The sequence below is a fragment of the Sebastes fasciatus genome, chromosome 2 (assembly GCF_043250625.1).
Source record: "Sebastes fasciatus isolate fSebFas1 chromosome 2, fSebFas1.pri, whole genome shotgun sequence".
In the NCBI taxonomy this organism is placed as follows: Eukaryota; Metazoa; Chordata; class Actinopteri; order Perciformes; family Sebastidae; genus Sebastes; species Sebastes fasciatus.
Window position 1 is genome coordinate 31,100,921 of NC_133796.1, and position 19,106 is coordinate 31,120,026.

A 19,106-nucleotide genomic window follows, 5' to 3' on the forward strand; every position below is an offset into this window, starting at 1 on the left:
AGATCTCCTACCGTAGACGGACTAACAGAGGCCTGTTAACACGGTCTATTGAAGACTTAAAGCTCTGGTCTATCTGCTGCCTCCATGCCTTCTACTGTTTTATTCTGTTGTTGCTTTGTTGTTGTTGTGTTTGCTTTGCTTCACTGTTTTTGTTTGGTTAGTTGAAAGGAAGAGAATGAGTAAGACAGACGTAGCAAAGCAATGAGTGCCTCAGAAACGTTCATCACCATTTGCTTTTATTGCTAGGTTATTTACTATAGCAAGAATAGTAGCAGTTGTAAAATGAATATGAATGACCACTGATCTGTGCTATAATTTCTGTTGTGTTCCTTTATTGTAATGATGCTTTGTTTGATGTGTCCGTTTGGCCCTAGAGGGAGGATGCCATGTTTGTATAATAAAGAAGGACAAAGAGGTGGGTGGGACAAAATGAGTGGGGTGGGGAATCGGTTTGTTGGACAGATATGATTCTGCACCTAAACATGAACCGAGCAGCAGTCTGTCTGTGAACATTTGTTCTGCGTCGGATCTGTCGGGACGCATGAGATAGACACCGCTCTCCATTTTCAAAGCCCATTTATAATGAAAAGTGCTGTTTGTCAACTTCTAGGCTCTGTGCTCTGTCACAGACTATTAACGGTTTTTCAAAAGACTCTTCAAATGAAAACTGCAAAATAGAAAATGGAAATGTTTGTTGTTACACGCCTGCCAATAGTAGGAAAACTGTTCTTCATGAATTATGAGTTTGGAGCTGAAAAATACAACTTGTGTAGTTTACTGTGAATATGGAGAAGGAGCAGAGCAGTTTGTTGGAAATGAGGACTTTGATCTCAAGTTCAGTTTAAAGGAGCAGTATGTAGGATCTGGGGGTATCTAGTGGTGAGGTTGCAGATTGCAACCAACTGAAGCCTCTCCTGTGTGCCAAGTGTGGCCGAGGCAAAAACGCAAATGGCCCTCTCTGGAGACATTTGGAGCAAAGCCGGTGCGTAGTGTGTGTGTGTGTACGTAGGACATGAGTGGTGAAGCAAGAGAGAGAGAGCTGCGGCGACGGGAACGAGTAACGTTATCAACTCCGGCCAAAGCAGGAAAAGTATACAGTGTTTGGTTTGTCCATTCTGGGCTACTGTAGAAACATGGCGGCGCAACACGGCGTACTCCGTGGAGAGGACCCGCTCCCTATGTAGATATAAATGGCTCATTCTAAGGTAACGAAAACACAATGATTCTTATTTTCAGGTGATTCTACACTAAAGAAAACATACTTTTCAATATTGTATTCCATCTCTGCCAATAGATCCCCCTAAGTGTTACGCACTGGTCCTTTAATATTAAATTTTTTTCATTTTACAGAATAGCCACCGTCATCCTATATTAAGAATGTTTGGTCAGTAATGTAAGGGTGCTATCAGTGAGATGTATTCCTGTAACGCTATCAGTGCTTAATGGTTCATTTTAAGCAGTTTGCGCACTGAAATTACGCATTTCTTCTCACAAACGAAACAGGAAGTACTAAAATGAAGGTAATTACTGTACTAGTATGCAGCTTTCAGGAAGTTTTTTTTCCCCACAGAGTTTCGTGATTCAGCATTCCCAGTGTGTGTTTGTGAACACACCCAAGCCACTAATCTGTGCCATCATTTCCTCATGACTGGGACTCAAGGAAAGTCACGTCTTTGCTGTGTTTTGATGGGCATTTCCAAGCACTGTATGTGACATTAAGACGACTGGCGGCACAAATTACCGGCAAATACCTGGTGTCACTGAGGTGTCTGCAGCTAAAAGGAGCTACTGTACTGAAGCTAATTTGCATGTTTGCTGGAAGTATGTGAGCTATGATTGAGCAGTCATGTTATTACCTTGTTTTCAGCAGTGTGTTAAAGCCTGACCCTGTGGGTGAAAAGATTTCCATTTTGAGCAACAAATGCATCTTTAATATTGATTACTGAGCTTCAGTTCAGATAAAGATTTATAGTGTTACATTTGTGGCTGCTGTAACTGTTTCCATCACCAAATAAGAATTTATTTTTTATCTCATAACAAGACCTTTAACAGACAAATTTAGTGTCTGGATTGAATTTTAAGCATGTAGTCGAATCAATACATTTTACATGGCGTAATCTTTCTGTGAGGGTCGTCGTATCAGTCTGTCTTGTTCGACCGAGCAGCATTCTGTACATTTCTTACACAGCTCAAATGTGAATAGAAGCGGTTACGTTTTCGGGAAAGGCAAGCACAAGAATACAAAGTTACTACGTATGATGGTCATGTGCATATGCATCGAAATAAGGGAATTAAAAGCTCCAAAATGCTCCGCAGTAAAAATGAGATGGTTTAAGGAGCTGATTTGATGCAATGAGGGCGGCAGTAGCTCAATCTGTGGGGTTGCGGTTCAAGTCCCCGTACGGGCAGAGTATGGAGTGCGGATTGTTAGCTGGAGAGATGCCAGTTTGCCTCTGGGACGCTGCCGAGGTGCCCAAAAACTGCTCCAGGGGCGCCGTAATATGGCTGACCCTGCGCTGTAATGCCACCGAAAATGCATGTGTACGGTATGGTATCTAGGAGGGATATGTGAAAAGATACATTTCAACTGCCCTGTGTAAAATTGCTTTGTGTTGATTGACAAATTAAGCTGCTGCTTCTTCTTCTTCTTTTTCTTCTTCTTTTTCTTCTTCTTTTTTTTCAATGCAAGCTTCACACGGTGCAGCAAAAAGTCCGTTGCCGTGCACATTAAACATGACTTCCTGTGTTGCTTCAGATAACCGATATTGCGTAAACATTGCACCTTTTTTCTTAAGAATCCAGGCATGTTTATCGGAGTCAGCATGGACATTTACCACAACCTACCCTTACACATGTATGTGAGAAAATAACAGGTTTCATACCGGATTTAATGGGAGATTCAAAAGCAGAGGAGGAAATGGAAGCTTTATGACGCAAGAGAAAATAGCTTGTTTCTCTCTGACTGAATAACACAAGGACAAGTGTAATGACATTGAATTAGTTCAACGCATACAGCGGTATCTTCGTCACTCCGTAGACTTTTCAGTCAATACTGCCATTTGCTTTAAAACAGAAAGCCAATATTAAAGCCTGACAGAGAGGAGCACGTCGACGCCTGTCTTTCTGTCTCAAACTAATTAGATGTAGTAATAATGTCAGAGCTGTGTGAAACTCTGGGGATCTGAGTCTCTCCTTCTAAAAATGTGATATGGATAAGACGTATAGTGAATGATTCAGTGAAGACGAGATTGTGTGCGATGTGATGGCATTCATTTTGGATTTGATACAATTTGTTTCAGTGCTACGAGAAGCAATACTCAATTTATTTATTTCATCCTCTGCCTAGGACCTGCCGCAGTTAAGAAACAGAAATGTCAATTTTGGCATTATAATGAGAATAGCAAAAATGTACAATATGCAAACAAAAGCTTCATAACAGCTTATTTTTCTGCAACATGAGGTACCACCTTGATTTATCTTCTCATTGTGTGTCTGCAAGATAATTTACCAGAATAAAATGCAGAAGTAGGACACAGGCGTTTATTTTTTGAATGTGGTAGATAAGATGTCCTCTTCCAAAAGCAAAAGTCCTCAGGCTGACAACGCCAGCACAAAGAAAAAGTTAATAGTGCCAGTTTCCTTTTTTTTTTTCTCCAGACAATGTTTATTCTGGACATATACCGTACGGATTCCCAATGGCGTGAAAACGGTTGGCTGCTTTGTTTTGTTTATCTCCCATTTCCCACGTTTGGCGACATATCTTTCTATTTGTCAGCTCTTTGACTTAATGTGTCTGGGCCCGTAAGTGTGTCGCTCCCTATGTGCGCATGTTTAATCTGAAAACGCTGTCACCCAGTTTTAGTGTGTAAACTGGCTCAGCTGCTCCTCACAGGGCTGACCTCATCTTCCCAGTAAGAACCAGATGAATCCTGGTGGAAACGTCTCCTCCACTTAGCGAGCTTCTCACCAGTTAGTAAGGGAGCGAACACAAACACGAACCCACACACAAACCTCTCAGTTCCTTGAAGTGAAATTATCCCATTATGGCGTTATATTATGGTAGCGTTGAATTGGCATCGCTTCAGCGTAGCAGCTAATGTGACCTTCATTACTTCTTTCCTTTTTTACTCTTGTGTCTCTAGTGATCTGCAGAGGCGGAGAGGGGGGGGGAGAGAGGTGCGCTGTGATTTGGTTGTCCTTCACATCAGGTGCTCCGTCCTTGCGGCAGGCAGTTCTCTGTCTTCCCTCTCTGACATATTCCTTTCTGTTCTCGTGTAGCCGGGGCGTTTTTTTGCTGTACGGCGAGCACAACTCTGCAGAGGGAGTGAGATGCAGGCTTATTTTCACTGTATGCATTCTGCTTCTGTCAACACTTTCTGCAGGAGCTCGCACGTCATGAAAGTCTGCTGCAGACGTTTGAGTTGTTAGACTTGTACTGAATTTGTACCTCTGCGTGTATATTGTTAGTGTGCGTACATGTTTAGGTGTAGCCATAAGCATAATAGTTCCTGGTGCATCTCATTTTTACACTAATCCAGAGGTTTTAATTAGTCCTGGGCCGCTCTGGAGTTCACCAGCGAGTCTCATTAGTGAGGCGTCCGCGATACCCCTGTGCCTCTAATCTCAGTCTGTCTGCTGTCATCCCGCTGAGAATTTGGATCTTTATTAATTAAGTTGACCCTTCTGTCCAGCACATAATTATTTCTTGTTCTGTTTTTTTTTTTCATGACAGCAGTAACCTTTGCAGCTGGAGTATTTTTTCTCTGCTGAGCATCACCTCACCTTTTTGTTTGTATTGCTAATTTCTACATGTGTATTTCTGTCTCCTTGTTTAGGTGACCTGGGCCGAGCAACAAGTGTCGAAACGGAGGAAAAAGAGGGATGTCTACGTAGAACCGATAGATCCCAAGTTCAGAGACCAGTGGTACCTTGTGAGTATGAGCGCTGCTTAACAAAAGGCAGCGCTGTGTGTTTTGTGTGGGACATAATTCAGCGCTGCACACTGGTTGAGCTTTTTATCCACCCAAATTCAATACGTGTCATTTAATTTGGAGCTGTGATGCCCCCCCCCCCCGAGTCACAAGACAAGCTTGTATGAATCCAATATGTCGCCTTTCCGCGAGATGCTGCTGTGTGTCTTGTTTGCAGAACACGAAGTCTGCGTGACTTCACCTGAAGGATTCAGCTTCAACGATGACATTTGCGCATACACAGGGTGCCTTTGAACTGCATCCTTTTCAAAATTGGTGGTTTACTTTAGTCCATTAAAGCAACAGAGAGAGAAAACGGAGGAAAAGACGATTCACCTTGAGTCGTTCTTGTTCTCAGTTGATTGATTTTTCCGTTTGACTTGAAGAATGTCACTGATACGTTGGCCTGTTAAAAGCAGCAGTAACAACCCCCGAGATTCTCTGTTCGGCTCCACTCTTCCTTCAATTACTGTGAGGGAGCTTCAGGCGGAAGAAAATACACGGTGATGCAAAACAGACTTGCATCACCAGTTGTTCAAAATGTCTGTGCTTGAACAGAGGCAGACTGACTTCCCCAGTGTGTCGGAGTAGTTACTGGCAACTTGAAAGGCAAATGAGTAGATAAGACGCTGCTGCCTGGTTGTGTTAATGTGACTAGATGGAATAGATTCTGCCATACGTTCACAACATATTAACTTATTTCACCCGTATTAAAACCTGCCTGTGGTACATATAGATATGGAGAAGTTTTATAGCTGTATCTTTTAGGGCTATAGGACATGATTATTTCTATGATTGATTAATATACCAATTATTTTCTGGATGAATCTTTTTGTTTCTAAAATGTCAGAAAGAAAATTTGCCAGAATCCAAATTGATGTTTTTAAATTCGTTTGTCCAACCAGTCGTCCAAAACCTAAAGATATTTCACTGTTTGTCATATATGTGACCGAAGAAAAAAGCAGCAAATCCTCACATTAGAGAAGCTGGAACCAGCAAGTGTTTGTTTGTTTGTTTGTTTGAAAAATGACCAAAATGATTAATCTATTATAGGGCTGTCAATTGATTAAATAGTTAATAACGATTAATCAAATAATTGTCCATAGTTAATCCCGATTAATCATATATTAATCGCACATTTTCTTTCTTTAAAACTGAGCCCGCTACATCCTCCGAAAGATCAATAGAGTTAATGCGTTAAAGAAATTAGTGGCGTTAAAACAATTTTGCGTTAATGCGTTATCTTGTTAACTTCGACAGCCCTAATCGATTATCAAAATAGTTGCTGATTAATTATCTGTTGATCAACTAATTGATTGATTGATTGATTGATTAATCAACTAATGGTTGCAGCTCTAGGGATGTAAGGAAATATTGATACACTTGAGTATTGCGATATTATGTTTTGTGATACTGTATCGATTCTCAAAAACTTTTTAATTAATAGTTTACATGTAAAGATTCGTGGCAGACAGTGGTTCATTTTGTGTTGTGTTTAACCCCCTGACCGCTAGATAGCAGTGTTGTCATTTATCTTCAGCCATAGAGAATGAAGGCCTCCGTAAAATGGTGAATACAATGGAGCGTCGTCTTTATACTATGACAGTTTTCCTAAATTAGATTTAAAAATTGCAATATGTCGCCTCGCTTACAGTATCGCAATATATCGAATCGTAACCCCGGTATCTTGATACGTATCGTATTGCCAGATTCTTGCCAACACAGCCCGATGCAGCTCTAGCATCTTTGCTGGCCCATAAGGAAATAAATGTTTCATTAAAAGAAACTGTTAAAAATTATTACTAAAGCTACTGTGCTGATATTTATGAATATGATGCACTCTGAGGTCCTTTTTAAAGAGCTGCTGAATCTGTGTGAGTGGAAAACATAGACATAAAGATTGATTTCTATTTATAAGTCTGCGGGCATCCCATGAGGTTGTAAAGCTCATTAAAACACCAAAAGACATGAAAACTGGAGCAACACCTTTGCTATTCTCTGATCTGTTCCACTACTGGGATCACTGAGCTTTGAGCAGAATAATAATATGTCCCCATGTCAGAAAAGAGAGCATGTGAACATGTTAGTTGTTCACAAACCAAACGACCTCCAGTCAGCATGTTCGGTTAGCGTTAATCAAGATGAGGCCAGCTCATATAGTGTCCAAATATCTACACTTTACTGAGTTACAGAAATCTTTGAGATATTTTTCTCTCACTGTCGAAACACATTCTGTATACTTTAGATAAGTTATTGTGATAATGTCTGTTCAGAAGGTTTTCAGGTTGCAGGAATGTGCTCCCGCTCTCTCCCAGCAGGAAATAAGTCTGTGCCTCATTAAAACTCAACCTGGCTGGCCAGAGGAGAGTGTGGGTGGGTTTGTTGGCGGGGTGTCCTTGGTGGACAGATGCTAATGGTCAGCATCTGCTGTTACAATGAATATTTAATATTTTTTATTTGATATTTCTAATCAAAATGATGAGACATGATAAATCGTGGGCAAGCCTCAAAGCAGAGATCTCAGGCTGCACATACGGTGTGCTCACAGGCTCAAGATGTCGGTGTGCAGAAGGACTGTCTTGATGAGCAATATTCAAAATGAAACCTTGCACAGGCCTCTCTCAGATTTATTATACACTCAGCGTGTCAGCCACAGACGGCCTTTTTTCCAGTTTGAATCAGCATTGCAGATCACAACTTTCAGCTTTAATTGATTTTCTCCTTGATGGTTTAAGTGTCAATGACGTTACAAGGCTGAAGAACAAACCTCATCCTCTCTGATAGATTGCGCTTACGAGGGTCTGAAATCTAACAGGGAAATGTGGCGGGTGGTACATCAGACACATTATATTTAACCGGCGGTACGCTTTAAAAAGAGGAGCTTTGAACCTGATGAAAGACAGACACGGCTTTTGACCAAAGGTTAAGTTGAATGTCAAAAGCATATCAAAAAGCATGCAGAATGATTACTGTGTGCCATCATCCAGTTCACCGCTGCTTTGCTTGGTATTAATAATAAATGCAGGCATGGCATTGATGCTTTCAGGCTAGAGATACTCTTTATAAGCTTCCCCTCATTGAAAAACTTTAGCTTTTCACTAAGGAAGAATGACTGAAATTCAATAAGCTGCACCTTTGTTCCTGGATGCTTCAGTCAAAAGCCCGGTCTTCATCAAATGTCATGATTTTTTTTTTTTTTTCTTTTAGAGTAAGCCCTTCCAGATTTAGTTAAAAGCACATTCTTGTCAGCACTCAGGTGACTTTCAGATAATTGGATTCCATCTAAGTTGTTTGCTTTCTCCGTCCTCAGTACAACGTCAACCACCGTGACCTGAATGCCAAATCTGCATGGCAGTTGGGCTACACAGGTAAAGGGGTGGTGGTGTCCATCCTGGATGACGGAATAGAGAAGAACCATCCGGACTTGATGCAGAACTACGTGAGTATAACTACTAAATGAGCTGAAACATTGGGCCTCATGCAAGAACCACTCGTACGAACAGATTCGTTCTTAAATCCTCCTAAATCACTCGTATAAGCCACTTTCACCAATTTTCTCGTATTATGAATTTTCTCTTGGGTACGAACACAATTTACGACGGGTCCAGACCTGTCGTAGCAGTCATGTGCAATCAGGGCTGGGCAATATGATGATATACATCGTTAAAACGATATAGAAATGTCTATCATATATATATTTTTCTATATTGTTTCTATCGCGATACAGGCTAGGCCTATATTTATTTATTTTTTTCTCTATAATTTCACTTAAAACTGTTATGTTCAGTTTGCACTCAAGTTCTTAAAATGAGAAAATACTCCGTACTTTTCATTTGTATACAAATACAAAAATGGCTTTACCATGTGGTTATTTCATATAGACTATTTATTGAACTACCAGAAAACATTCTATATCATGATATATATCTTTATCAAGATATGAAATAAACTTTGAAGTAATTTTGAGTATGAAAATCTTATATAAATTACACTTCCTGATTATGTTGACATTATCCTGTTGGACTTTCCATTTAGAATTATAATAGAATATATATAGAGTATAATTCTAAATGTATTCATATAGCCTAATGATATCATCATTCATTTAAATTGGCCATTGATGCTTTTGTATAACGCTACAATATCAATATGAACACCTAAAATTACGCACTTATTGAAGATTAATTTGTCTCTTTATAAAATAAGGTCAACAGGAAGTGTAACCAGGTGCGTCATCCGTCAGGCTCTTGGAAGAGAGCGTTTCTTTAGACAGCGTGCTGATATATTGGCAGAGACAGATAAATGGGGCAGGATGCGTAGCCTTATGTGGCATAAACGCACGCTTATGCACAGGTGGCACTCACCCTGTTTACGCAGGTCATTTACACCGTTATCTGAAATTATAGGAGCGTTTGCTGAATCTGACGTGTCTCACTCGTACGAGCCCACGGTACGAAAAAAAAGTAAGAGAAGGTTAAGACAAGAATAAGAAAATGTTCTTGCATGAGGCCCATTATGTTTTCCAAGGAGAGGCTGTGATTGCAGCAGCAAACAGACAGACGATAAGAACAGAATAAACAGCAGATTTAGAATTAAAGATGATATCTTGGATGGATTTTAACAATTTTTCGTGCAGACAGATTTTGTGGTTTTAAATTTTGCAGATTTTTGAATACTTGAACGTACCAAACTGACTCTCAAACGCATCCGACTCTTAACAGCTTATCTGCGTCTTTATTTAGGACCCGGATGCCAGCTACGATGTGAATGACGGCGACCCAGATCCTCAGCCTCGATACACGCAGCTTAATGACAACAGGTAGAAATGTACACAGATAACAATTTCATTTCCACTCTTCTCTCTGTCTGCTGGCCTGCCCTGGGAACCACCCATCTGTGTTTCCTAAATGCCGGCTGTCAGGATGGAATTGCACATGTTCATTAATTTGTTCCCCTCACTGATAGCTGACAGCTGATATGTAAATAGAGATTTTGATTTTCCACCATTTAGCTGTTTTTACTTTCCAAAAATGGGCAATGAGTAATATGAATCATGCCCCCAACTCAGAGTTTGTGGATTTGCTCTGGCCAGGCGCCACCGGTGCATCTCTCTAGCCCGGGTAAGTAGAGTAAATCTACACTGGGATTAAGGTGGTATGTGAAGAAAACGGCTTTATTGCAGTGGCCTCTGCAGATGGCATTAGGAGTTGTTTACCACCACAGTGATGTCTTGCAGAGAATTGATTGAATTAAGTTCATCAGCATTAATGAAAAAGAGCAAATCTCTTGGCTCTGGAGAGCCCTCGCTCGCCCGTCTTCCTTCATTCCCGCTGCCTGCCTCCCGTCTGACTTTAATTTCTGATTCGCTGTAATCTGCTGTTTGTGGGCCACTGGCCTGAGAGGCTTTCTTATCCCGAGGCTCACCGTGATTACTGGTGATAGGCAGGGAAGATTATAGTTAGGCGGGGATGGAAATCAAACGTCCCCAACTGAGACAGGGGCCAGGAGCAGGCACCATGAATATGGAGGCCAGAGGGAGACGGGCAGAGCTGCAGGAACACACTGTAACTATGGCAATGTGCTGTATCACCCCCTTACAAGCTGTGTGGAACATATAAGAGGTGGAGGCTGATTGTAGAGGGTGTGTAATTGTTTTCATACTCAAAATAGAGAATACTACTTTGGGGCAGAACCACACACACAGAATTATCAGTAAAAGTTTTAATAAACATGGAAACAGTGCAAACAATATGTTGTTTTCTAATTCAGCCCAGTGTTTTTAAGATTCTATGCCAGTGCCTCAAACTGTTCTCACCACCATCATCAACAAAACCCTAAATGGTGGAATTTCTTGTGGAAGAATGTGGGAGAACATCCCTCCAGCTCCACAGATCCCCAATCTGTGCCAAGGCACGCTTAAGCTCTTCTGGTGGCTCATAGTGGCCCCGAGCCCGGCTAAGACACTTACTATTGATGTTTCCTTCATTTTGGCTGCACCTCTATTCCAACCCTCGCTCACCTCAGCCCTTATCTCTCGCCACCCAGCTCTCCGTGTCTTCCTTGTGGCAGGACCAATTGAGAGGGAGCATATTTCTGTGTGTGTGTGTGTGTGTGTGTTTCTCTTACTTTACAGCGGGTTGGTGCAGATGCATGTGTAAACAACCTGTGGGCGGGCATGAAAATGCGTAAGGTTGTGTAAGACTGTAAGTGTCTGTTCCCTGCAGAAAGCCCAACACTGTTCACCTCCATAAGGCTGTCTTTCTTCCCCCAGCGTACGGGGAGCAGCGAGGATGGCTCGGTAGCAATGTGGCCATTCACCCTCATGTTTATCTAAGACGGCATGAGATCGAGATGTTTCTCTTTCCGTCCTATCAGGATGGTTTCCAAATGTGCATTTTATGGATTAAGCCTGGCTAAACTTGCATGGAGTCTTTTTTTAGTTTATTGCCTCCTGATTTAGATTAAAGCTGCAGTGGGTAGAAATGGAGCAAATATGATTAAAAACAGTGCCAGATCCTGACATGAGACAGGTAATCTGAAAAAAAATCATGTGCCTCTGTGTCCTCCGGTGTCCTCTGGTGCTCCTAATGACATCTACAAGATTTCACAGACCGGAGGAAAACGACCAATCGGAGCCGAGCTGGAGCCTGCTGTCTCTGAGCAGCTGTCAATCACTCGTGAACTCTGATCAAACGGTTAAACTAGGCAGCGCTGATCAAATATGAATCAATATTCTGTCTGTGAATGAACAGCCAATAGGAACGCTCTCTTTCTCTGAAATAACTTGTGATTGGCCAAAGTCTCCCGTCACGGGCTATATTTTCTAAAGCCTGAAAACAGAGCCATGAGGAGGTGCAGAAGTCTAGTTTTCTCTCAGAACACTTGAATTACAATACGCTGAAAGGTTATTGTGGAATTTTTGCCCAATAATGCCAAAAACAGTCTGCCTACTGCAGCTTTAAGGCTTGCTCTCAACATCAACTATAGAATCACACTATTCAACATGAGCAATGAATATGAAGATGTTTTCTTGATGATGATGATGATAATGATGAACAGGAAAAAAATAAGGTGAATTTACTTTACAGAACAAGGGGGCAGTGCTGATTACATGTGCATATTCCAAAATATTCAAGGCACAGCAACCTATTTCACAGTACTGCAAACAGCAGGCTGATTAATTATCACCTGACCCTACATAAATCTCTCTATAGACATTTTTTTTTTTCCATATTCCTCTCTGTACCATGCTCTATAAACATCGCCAGGCGTTTTGTCCTGAAGGCCAGCTCATTAGTAAGCTGGCAGAACCATTAACAGACTTAAGAATGAGCAGAGCAACAACAGTTGTTCAGATTTACCTTTGAGGTTCAGTGCAGCCCAGGGACTGCGAACGCCACTATCCACGGCCTCGAGAGCCTCAATGATTTTGTAAAAAAGTAATTAAGCTAATGCAAGAGAGAAACACCAAGTGAATGAAAGATGTTGTGTGCCAGAATCTCGGCGAGAAGTGGGTGAAGATAGAAAAAAAATCAATGCAATGTTGGACAAGTACATATGTCACAATCCAGTATGTCATTGCAGCGTCAAACCTTGTTTGCATTAATGGTTATGCTTTGAGAGAGCTCTCAATTCAGTTTATGTGCAACTTGAACGTCTTACTGAAATCCTTTAGATATATTATTGATTGATTTTTGTCTTTATTCATGCGCACAAAGTGCCCATCCCTCATGGGTTTACAATACACCAAAGATACAACTGCAGTGGTCAAACATTTCGATCCATTAAGAAATTACAGCTTTTTTTATTGCTCGATCTTAAACTAAATATTCTGCGTTCTCTCTTTTCTTTGTTGGCAAATAAAATCTCCTACAAAAAGAGTTCCCTTCCTGGAGCACAACTAAAGTATTTCATAGTCATCCAGTCAAAAGAAATCAACATAAATGGAGGTCATTTCACTAAAGAGTACATCCTTTATGTCCTCGTAGACAGGGCAGTAAAACAAAAAGGGAACCTCATTCTCAATTTCACCTCGCTCACACAACAAACAAAGTCTGTCCTCCTCTGGAGTGGCATTAAACTGTCCGGTCTCTAATGGTAATGTAAATGAGCATAACACTACACATAGGGATCTAAATATACTGTATAAATATAAATGTTGGATTGGGTTCAACATTTTGATACCAAAAGCCATAATAATTTAATAATTGTCAGTCTTTTTCATGTTTTTTTTTTGGTTACTTGTCCTTTTAACCATTTTATTGTAAAGTCACTAATTTGTATGTATCACGAACTGCAGGAGCCAAATTTAGAACTTGTCGAGTATCACCTATCGCACGTGGCACCTTAGAGGATTGCTGTTTACGCAGCACAAGAAAACCTGCAGCATCAGTGTCTGATCTTTATATAATAAGCCAAAAAGCGGCTTTGTGCACTTTTTTTCCGGTGCAGGTTTGAGTGAATCCTTTTCCCATCTTTGCACTACCTCCACAGACACATCTGTATGACAATAGTATGTCTTTTTAGCGAGCCTCCAGAGAAGGGCGGTTTAGGTTTTGCACGCTGATAATGGTTCTGCCAGCTGTGGGTATGAATACTGATGGTGTTATTGGCCTCGGGCCTGCAGCCGACTGTAGTTGCTGTAATCTGAGTTAGTCTCTGTGCCGAGGATCTGCCACGGGGCTTGTTCTCGCTGTAATCGAAACAAGACTTTACTGAAACTGCTCTTTGTTCACCTTTATCTCCTATTATCAACATAAGTTATGACGGCAACGTATCAGATGCAAACGTTGTTTTGAAGTTTATTCAAGACTCTTCTGTTTCTTTTTCCAGGAAGCGAGTTACTTTTATTCAATCAAGGTTTTGTTGAGATAAAGTGAAGGCATGAAAGTGTTTTAAATAGTAGTAACTAACTGCTTGTGTGAGTGTGTCGAGATGAGAACTGTAAGCAGCGCAGGTATGCGCGCACCACTTAGTCTTTGAATGGATGGTTTCCATTAAGTTGGTAATGTGGCAGGTACTCGCACTAATTGACTGTTGCTTCATTGAGTTTTGTTTTGGTCTGCTGGAAGCTCGTCTAAATTAGACCGGTGGGCTATTCATTCCTCAGCATGTTGTGTCAAGACATGACAAGGACAACGTGATAGTGCTTGTGATAAATTTAAATATTTTTTGCTCAAACAATTGCATTTGTATACACTATATAACTCTTCATAACAAACATATCTGAAAGGGTTTTACAAGAAAACTACATCTAACAAAAGTGTGAAGAAAAAAATGAACCAGCTTTTATGTCCAGCAAGCTAGTTTTGTTTTAAGATGGATAGACTTTCATTTATATAGCGCCTTTCTAGTCTTCCGACCACTCAAAGCACTTTACACTACATGTCAGCATTCACCCATTCACACACATTCATACACTGATGGCAGAGGCTGCCATGCAAGGTACCAACCTGCCCATCCGGATCTAATCTAATTACTCATTCACACACTGATGGCACAGCCTTTGGGAGCAATTTGGGGTTCAGCCGAGTATCGAACTGCTGACCTTCCAATTCGTGGACGACCCACTCTACCTCTGAGCCACAGTCGCCTTCAAATGATCACGAGGTCATTGCATGAGATAAAAATAAAGTAAAACCCTTTAAAGAAATGAATCTTATGAATCCTAAAACATCTCTTGTTGTGTAGCTTGCCGTGATATCTGACTTCTTGATTTAGTCGTTACAGCGCGCTTGACTTGGTTCACATAGTTGTTGAATGATATAAGGTGTTAGAAGGGAAAGTGAGCATCTCTGCAATTAATGGAGCTGATTTTCTGAGTGCAGTTGAGAGTTGAGACTTCTCTGTCATGTAGTAACTGAAGTCTGAGAGTCCTCCGGCGTGTCAGGGAATCTATTAGGTTGATATTACAGCAGCGATCATTAATCTGTGTGACTTGTTAACAACGCTGTACTTGTAGTGACAGACAGCTCTTTGTCCCCTCAGACAATGTCTGGGATTGGTTTCACACTTCATGTGATGATCTCCTGCGCTGTGCTGTCACCTCTTCAGCCTCCTCTCTGAACCGCGGGCCTGGAGGTGGAATCCAGCATTTGGTTGTAGGTCTTGTCAGGACAGCAGATCAGTAAGAATGTGTTCATACAGACACATTGAGGACATGCAGTCGTGCTTTGCCCTCATTGTCAGAAGACTGGCTGCTCCATCATCGTGACTGATCATCCTGTTGACAGATGAACTCACAGAGTCAAGGTCACTAATTAGCTGTCGTGTAATTCTGCATTTGAGGATTTGGGCCGTAAACTATGAAAAGAGCAACTATTATGCTCTTGTGCTATTTCCCTTTCCTTTAGTGTGTGTTGTGTAGTATTTTTGTGCCTCGCTTGAAGTCCCGCCTTTTCTTCTGTAACATGGTGATGTCACCAAGTAACACATTTGCATAATACCTGCCTAGTGGTTAGTTTGGCACGCCCTCAAACAAAGCTAGTTAGAGCAGAGCTGGAGTGGAGTCTGAAGAGTTTGATTTGGTTGACCAATCACAACAGAGTGGGCCAACCTGACCAATCAGAGCAGACTGAGATTTTGGGGAGGGAGGGAATTGTTTTCAGAGGGTGTAAAGAGGTGCTGCAGCACAGCTGGTTTGAGAAAAGTAAAGTGTTTTTTGAACATTAAAGCATGTTAAGATGTAGTAGTACATATGTATTATGTAAAAGTATGAACCTGAAAATGAGCATAATAGGTCCTCTTTGAAATCATAAATCATCCTAAATCATAGATCATAAAAAAAGTAAACTTTTTTTTCTTCAATTTTATGCATATGATGTTGTGTTCTTTATACTATAAAAGTTTTTCCCAAATATATCGGAATATATTGAATCATAACCCCAATATCATGATACATATCGTACTGCCAGATTCTTGCCAATACACAGCCCTAATTTTGATAAAAGTTTAAGTAAATTTCAAAGCAAAAAGCCAGCTTTTCAATATGTTAATATGTGTCCATTCCTCGGTTTTCTTTGATATTATAATATATTCTGATTTCCTTTACATAAGGGACTTCTTTAAGTTTTGCTTTCACAAGAAAATTTCACAAAAGTATTTGACCCACCGATGCACTCGTCTTCAAATTGACCTGAGCAGTGAGTGGGAGCAGTAAAAGGATATCGTCTTGTATCCATTTTATCACTCCCAGGAAGAAATCACTCCCAAAAGTCTGATTATGCAAGCAGTTCTTGCATAATCAGATTCAGAATCAGTGAGCTTCACCTCCGTAACAGCATTTGTATGCTATGAATCGGTCTACCATGTAAGTGACTGTAATGAATGTGTCAAAGGAAGATTTGGAGAAAGGCTCGGTTGAACACTGGAGGTATCGGCCTGTGCATGCCCGGCATCCCCATCGCAGACACCTGAGCTGCTCCTTATCATCCGCTGCATCACAAACACGGATGCTGTAGGTCATAACGACTCCCAAAGTCAACAGGCCGGCACTTCCAGGAATGTCGAGATAAGGTTCTCTGAAAAATAGTCCAGATGACATTTCTCTCTCCTCTCTCTCTCTCTCTCTCTCTCTCTCTCTCTCTCTCGCTCTCTCTCTCTCTCTCTGTGTGTGTGTGTTTACTTTTGTGTCTTTAAAGATTTTTATTAGCATGCTGCAGCCGGGCCTGTGACTCCATCTAACTGTCGTCCTGTGACACATTAGAGACGTGGTGCCAATGTCGCCGGTGGCATTGACATTAACCTCCGCCCTCTCAGCTCATCAGCGTGTCTAAAGAGATCTCAAGGAGCCAGCAGATGAATTACAATTCTCTGACCTTCTGTCTTTACACCTGTGTCTTAAATGAAAGCAGACGTCTTAACGGTTATTAGAAATAGTTAGTCAAATAAATATGGGTTATGGCTTCTGTGGCCTCTGACCTGTCAATTGTGAACAGCTTAAATTCCATTTAAATGTAAGAGTTCTTTAATGCTCCTTAATAAGTGATAATGGCAGTTTTGGCAGCTACCTTCATATCCTGACAGCAGATAAAGCCTGTTGTGTCAGAGGAGGATGTCTGCTGCTGATGTGGTGTTTTGATTCTCGTGTTTTTGGTTTGGCTGGATACCCAGAGTGCCTTAATGGAAACCTGCTGGCGTAGATAGTTCCTTGAATAGTGAATGTCCACGGTTTCTGTTGTTTCCTGATGTGGCACAGTGTTGCCCTGGCTCCAGCATTCCTGTCTGGGAATGGCTGCACTCCAGCGGGGATTGCGCCATGGTTTGAAAGGCATTAAGAGTGCGTATCCATCTGGCAGACTAGGGGAATACACCTGACTGGAATGTGATGATCAGCCCCTTTGTAGCGGCTTCTTGGATCTCTACGCCGCGGTGCCCGGAGCTAGGTCTTACTACAGAGGCTCAGGCTTAATGAAAGACCTATTGTGAAAAGGGCAAATGTAATTCACAATTTCCTCCCATGTGTGACGGTAGTATGTCATCTTATTTCCCTTTTCACCCGGCCTGATTCAGGCCCCGTAGGCATTCCAAGGTTATAATACTAGAAGGCCATAGATAATGTACATAGGCCTCCACTCATTGGCTGAATGTTTTCTTTTAGCCATTCAGATTTATTTAAAGGAATCAAAGCCAAGACGCTGTCTCCACAAGTTTGTTTTGTCTCAGTCTACTGCTCGACCTCGGTGCAGGAGGGAGCACGTTCCCTCACAAGCAACCGTTGTTAGACATGTGTACACTACCTGTGTTTATACAGTAAAATGCTGTGTCATAAGGTGAACGACACAAGGATAAGCATTTTCCTTACCTCTCACTTTCTCATTCTTCCTGTCCAGGCATGGAACACGATGTGCAGGAGAGGTGGCCGCAGTAGCCAACAATGGGATCTGTGGAGTCGGAGTGGCCTACAATGCCAAGATCGGAGGTAAGGTCAAACCATAAACAGGTGGATAATTGATTCGATCTCATGGGTGAAAACCTGAGTTTCATCTCTGTTTTCTTTTTTTGACAGCCAGAATAGTTGAACTACTTGTTCCGCAGCGCCAGTGTTATTTTCAGTCCATTTCCCTGGCACAGCACGCCACTGAATCTTTCTGAGCATCACCACAGATGTGATGTGGATTGCCAATTCACTGTAACTGTAGTGGTTTTGCATGGAGTGACAGTTTTGAAAAAGCACAGTGGTATGCAGTTTCTGCAATGATTTGGTGCTACAGCTTTTATGGACACTGTGTTAAATGTCAAATGCACTGCTCTCGACTTGTATACAAGTCAAATGGTTGATATAACTCACTTCTAATGTTCCGGTATCTACTGTAAATTGGTTCAGAGACAAAACATTATGTACAGCCTTCAATACACAGTACAGACTGTACCTGATAAACTGCTAACTTGATGTATTTAGAGACATCTGGTTGTGCTGATGGTGTTTCTAAAGAAGTGAGAGGAAGAGCCTCAGAGTTTGACTGTAGTACTGCAAACACTGTCTTTATAGTTTGTTGAAGGCAAAACGCCCACTATAAGATCTGTTTTGAAGCTGTGTCAGTTTGGCTGAAGTTAGATAGTTAGAATACACATTTGACAGGGTCTCACTGACGCCCCGCTGTGATGTCAGCCCCCGCTGCTCTACGGCAATGCAAGATATCTCTCTCTCTCTCTTTCTCCCTCTCTCTCTCTTGCACATTCTCTCGTTGTTTTAGTCAATCAACAGGAATCCACTATATATTAAGTGATCAACAGTTTGTTATTATTAAAGCTAAATGCTTTTCTGGTAAGGGCTTCTCAAATGGGAGGAGTTGCTTGTTTGCAAATTGAATATTTCAGGGACAAAACAAGCAGGGCTGCTTGATTATGGCAAAAATCATAATCACAATTATTTTGGTCAATATTAAGATCGAGATTACTCACTGACTTTGGAAACATCATGCATTTAGAAAGAACATTTTGTAGCCTACATTTTAAAGTTAAATATATCAATCTGGTGCACTTTGAGAGCAAAATGAAGGTGCTAGATGTATGAAGAACTTTGTGCTCTTTTAGACAATTTAATCATAAACACACTGGGTTGTACAGATATGAATGGTGATGACACGGAAACAAAAAAAAAAGTCACACCCACAAAGCATTGTAAACGAGATGGGG

At 41.3% G+C, this 19,106-nt stretch overlaps 1 protein-coding gene across 3 annotated transcripts in view; it reads left to right on the top strand.

Annotated features, from left to right (window-relative positions):
• The window catches only part of furina (furin (paired basic amino acid cleaving enzyme) a), a 102,937-nt gene that overhangs the window by 56,047 nt on the left and 27,784 nt on the right, over positions 1-19,106 (top strand). For all 3 annotated transcript variants that reach the window (XM_074619000.1, XM_074618991.1, XM_074618983.1), the window contains exons 4-7: positions 4,836-4,931; positions 8,281-8,409; positions 9,713-9,789; positions 17,801-17,889. In XM_074619000.1, the coding sequence (XP_074475101.1) occupies positions 4,836-4,931; positions 8,281-8,409; positions 9,713-9,789; positions 17,801-17,889 (391 nt within the window). The remainder of the gene's footprint in view (positions 1-4,835; positions 4,932-8,280; positions 8,410-9,712; positions 9,790-17,800; positions 17,890-19,106) is intronic.